This window comes from Ipomoea triloba, chromosome 16, assembly GCF_003576645.1.
Source record: "Ipomoea triloba cultivar NCNSP0323 chromosome 16, ASM357664v1".
NCBI classification, from domain to species: Eukaryota; Viridiplantae; Streptophyta; class Magnoliopsida; order Solanales; family Convolvulaceae; genus Ipomoea; species Ipomoea triloba.
The window spans coordinates 12,073,287-12,077,915 of record NC_044931.1 but is presented as its reverse complement, the minus strand read 5'-3'; the positions used below and the strand labels follow the sequence as shown (position 1 = coordinate 12,077,915).

The 4,629-nt window shown below is 37.4% G+C and overlaps 1 protein-coding gene across 1 annotated transcript; it reads left to right on the top strand.

Moving 5' to 3' along the window:
- The first annotated feature begins 1,346 nt into the window (after positions 1–1,346).
- LOC116007826 (protein CHAPERONE-LIKE PROTEIN OF POR1, chloroplastic-like) lies at positions 1,347–3,127 on the top strand. Its single transcript, XM_031248484.1, has 3 exons — positions 1,347–1,527; positions 1,605–1,726; positions 2,565–3,127. The coding sequence occupies exons 1-3, from the start codon at positions 1,469–1,471 to the stop codon at positions 2,990–2,992; spliced, it is 609 nt and encodes a 202-aa protein (XP_031104344.1). The 5' UTR covers positions 1,347–1,468; the 3' UTR covers positions 2,993–3,127.
- The last annotated feature ends 1,502 nt before the right edge of the window (positions 3,128–4,629 follow it).

Below are 4,629 nucleotides of genomic sequence, written 5' to 3'. Positions count from 1 at the left end.
TTTCCATTAAGTTGTGGTGCAATTGATGGCCTTCAATAGCCATAATATGGTATATTAAAATCAGATATTGTAACGGTTGTTGTTACAACCGTTACAAAAGCCTATATTGATGGTTCAATAGGCTATATAAGAAGGGGTCCCCCACTGCTCAGGTTACTGCTTGATACACCATCTAAATTGAACCTGAGACAAATGGGAGCCATTCTACCAGACACTTTGCAAGAACTATCAACACATACAACAGCATCAAGCAAAGGCAATTCTAAAGACAACTATGGCTGGAGGTTAGTCTTATATTGTTAATGCTTACATTTGGTATCAGAGCCTATTTATCTCTGCCTAGTTGTATATTGCATAATATGTATTTTCTGGAATATGATATGATATGCAATATGTTTTTTATTGAAATTTATATGTTTGTTTGAATACATATGATATGGGTGTGTATGTATTCTGTATTAAGAAACATGTATACAAATATACTGTTTTTCCGCATACAGTTTGTATATTTACATGTTTACACTGATATTTCGTTTTAAAAAAAAAAAAAAAAAAATGAGGTGAATGGGATTCTGACCGGCAAACCGTGAAGGATTTGGACGGCCGCCGGTACATCCCCATTTTCCTTTCCGGCGACCACAACTGCCATTGGGCGGCGGTCGCCGTTGGTTTTTCCTTTTTCGGCGACCTCCATGATGGCGGTGGCCGAACAGAGAAACAGTATTAAAAAAAAAAAACCTGTTGTATCTCCGTTTTTGGGCTTCGTTTCGCGTTTTGCTCTTCGATCCGGTGATGCCGGCGGCGGCGCTGGGTCTTGCGTCCGGGTGGAGAGCGGCGGCGAAGCAGGCTTCGGGCGAGAAATTGGCGATGCCGGCGATGAAGCTTGAAGATGACGCGACTTCGTTTCGCGGACGGCGGTCGCCGGACGGCGGAAGGCGGCGTCAGCGCTGGCTTGCGGCACGATTCTGCCGGGGCCGTTCCCTTTCCGATCGTTTTTTCTCTCTTTGTTTGCGTTGGCTGCGGGAGTTTAATCTCAAAGCAGCTAGGTTTTTTGGTTTTGTGTTTCTGCAACTTGGGTCGGGTCCACTTTTGGGCCTGGCCCTTTATTAAAAAAAATGTTTTAATTGGGCCTTTTATATACTATTCTGGTTTATCATATGTATATACTTTTGTTTAATTATATTGGGCCTTCTACTTAACAATGCATATATTATTTTTATTCAATATACAATTTGTTTTGAAAATTATAAAGTCTTTAATTGAAATTTTCATTCAAAATTGCAAATTGAATTTAAATTATATTATTTGTTACAAAACATCAATTGCCTCAGCCAGCTCTCTCTTTCTCTCAACTTAATGGCTATTGAAGGCCATCAATTGCCTCAGCCAGTCTCTCTCTTTCTCTCAATTGACTCGAATTTAGGGTTTTTACTGGTAAAATCACTTACAATCACAGAGGAGAATTCTCATGGCGGCAACTCTGCTCTCCAAGCCTACGCTTTCCTCTATTTTCCTCGGCCAGCAATTGTAAGTTCACGCCTTTTCACCTATTTCAAAAGGTTCAAATTTCTGTATTCTTAATTCTCCTTCCCTTTTTATTGCAGATGCAATAGAGGAAATTCGAAGAGTTCTCCACAGTGTGGGTGGATTCTCTCGAAGAGGTCTCAGTCGCGTGGGTTGAGCCTCATGGTCCCCAGGTGTGCGGTGGATACAGCGTCGTTTGGAGGTAACAAACTTTTATCCGCTTCTTAAGTGTGAGCGAATTTTATTTTATTTTATTTTTTTTGAAAAAGAGTAATTAAGCTTAAATTATGCCCAATGTTTAGTATATGAATTAAAAATTACAAAGAAAAGCAAAAAGGAAGATGGACAACATGAGGAAATGCCTCTTTATAGTTATAGTTCTGAAGATGTTTGGTTGAAGTAATAGGGCAACATGAGGAAACAAGGGGTGCTGGGGGATTGATTGGTTTCTCTTTGTGGTTAATGAAGAAATGCACTTGCAAAACATTGACAAAAGACAGCATATGAAAGTTGGGAAGAGTTCATTTTCATTTGCCAGAATTCTTGTTAGCTTATATTTCAAGCATCATTTGCAGAATTAAGGAATGCATCAACTGGATATCTATGTAATGTTTGGTTTACTTGGTCAATAATTGGTTGAGCAGAAACTTTGGCTATTCTTCTTGCTACTTTTCTAGTATAGTAGTATTCCTGTTATGCACCACTAGAAATTAATGTGCTGGACCAATCATTCTGGCATGGACCTCTTAACCCAGTTAACCATATTCCTTTTTTTCAAGTGTCAAGTTATTTTCCCTATAAGCATTGATTACCTTGCTTCTATCATGACTTTTGTACTTTCCAGGATTACTGAAGAGGAAAACCCCAAAAGTTAAATGGAAGCTATATGAAAATTCTGATACTAAGATATATGAACTGGAATAATGTGTCTGTTTTTTCATTTTAGAATCAGCTTCTCCTGTTTACCATTCCTCTTTTGTATGCAATTACTCATCTAAGGACTGACTTTTTTTTTTCTTTTTTTTTTTGGATTTCTATAGGCAACATTCCTAAATTTTCTCGGGTTAATGTTTGGGACCCTTATAAGCGCCTTGGTATAACTCGTGATGCTTCTGAGGAAGAAGTGTGGGGTGCTCGCAATTTTTTGTTAGATCAATATTCTGGTCATGAGAGAAGTATGGAATCCATAGAAGCTGCTTTTGAAAAAATACTGATGGCAAGCTACCTGAATAGAAAGAAGACAAAGATTAACTTGAAGACAAGACTAAAAAAGAAAGTCGAAGAGTCTCCACCATGGGTCAAGAACCTGCTCAGTTTTGTGGAAATGCCTCCTGGTGTTATTATTTTAAGAAGATTATTCCTGTTTGGATTCATGGCAGTCTGGAGTGTAATGAATGCTGCTGAAGCTGGACCTGCTTTCCAGGTTTGTGTTGCATTTCCTGTTTCATTTACAAGAATAGCCACTTGAGCTTGACAGTTGGCATACTAATTTTTTTGCTGCAAGGCCTTCTTTTGTGGTATGCTCTCCCTACCAGAAAACTTGTGAATTTAGGATGCAACTTGCAACTTAATGTCTAAATAAGATAATACTATTAAATGACTAGCTTTGAAACTTAACTATAAAGTATGATGCTGCATGATTTAGGGTATGAATGCTAGTTTTTGCAACATTCTTGTTGCTAAGCTTGCTTTCGGTGCTCGAGTCTTAAAAATTATGCTGCGTGTGCTCATGCTTAGAGTGCTGATTGTTCACTTTAATGGTGTGCCATAGTGTGTGCCTCAGGAAATATTCACATTCATTGAATTGATTGTTCACTTACAATTTGAAGAAATGTTCACTTTAAAAATACAAAATTTTCACATTTAATAAACTAAGGGTGTGTTTGGAAACCCGGAAAATGACTTCTGGAAAATGAGTCATTTTCCAGATAACATTTTCCTTTCCGGTGTTTGGTTGCATTCCGGAAAACTGTATTGATCTGTTTGGTTCATTTTCTAGAAAATGAACAAATTGTAATCCAAAGTTAAAATCGCATATTCTATCAATTATTATCATTATTTATCCAAATAATTCAAGAGACATCTTTTTAAACAAGCAAAATTAGTGTTATTTAAAAAAAAAACACTAATTTTATTATAAAAAAAAATAAAATAAAATAACAAACACTTGGAAACCAGAGAGTCTCTGGTTTCCGACCCTCTCTGGTTTCCGACCGAAACCAGAGAGTCTATGGTTTCCGGTCGGAGTTGAGACTCTGGTTTCCGGTCGGAAACCAGAGATGATTTCCGACTGGTTTTTGATCGGAAAAGGAGTTTCTTATGGTTTCCGATGGCGTGGTTTGCTTGAAGATGATGAAGGTCCTGGGTTAGTCTTGATTGTGTGGCAAGAAGATCTGAAGAAGGAGAAGGATGGATGAGAGAAACGCTGCCTGGAAATGACTTCCCTAAAATTTTGGGGGAAGTCATTTTCCATAAAATGACCCCTATTTTCCTTTGACCCAAGATTATTTTTCATTGACTTTTGTTTTCCCAATTTACAGTCCCTGCCTAAGAGACAAGGATCATGCCAGCATTTTATCAAAATAAAATCCTTTGGACAATCAGAAATCTAATATAACTTTGGATATTTTGATTCTCCATTTCATTTGATCTTTAACAATAAAAGTGACAACACACCTAAACTAGACAAACTTATTGCATTGCTTTGGTACAAAACATCATCTCAACTGAAATTACAATTTACAGTCCCTGCCTAAGAGACAAGGATCATGCCAGCATTTTAACAAAATAAAATCCTTTAGACAATCAGAAATCTAATATAACTTTGGATATTTTGATTCTCCATTTCATTTGATCTTTAACAATAAAAGTGACAACACGCCTAAACTAGACAAAGTTTATTGCATTTTCTATTCACATTAACACTATAAACTAACCGCCACCAACACAAAACCCGCACTGCAATCAGAAAGGAACAGTAGTAAAAACAGTACTTCAGTGGAGTACAACTATGATGGTCATGGTTACATGCCCAACTAAACATTTAGGGTGTGTTTGAAAACCCGGAAAATGTTCTTTCCGGGCTTCTTGTGTTTGGCAAGACAT

Excerpts from the sequence above, each read along its gene's own strand:
- LOC116007826 (XM_031248484.1), top strand. The coding sequence starts at position 1,469 with ATGGCGGCAACTCTGCTCTCCAAGCCTACGCTTTCCTCTATTTTCCTC. Across the intron at positions 1,528-1,604 it reads ATTTTCCTCGGCCAGCAATT|ATGCAATAGAGGAAATTCGA; the intron begins GTAAGTTCACGC and ends TTTTTATTGCAG. Across the intron at positions 1,727-2,564 it reads GGATACAGCGTCGTTTGGAG|GCAACATTCCTAAATTTTCT; the intron begins GTAACAAACTTT and ends GGATTTCTATAG.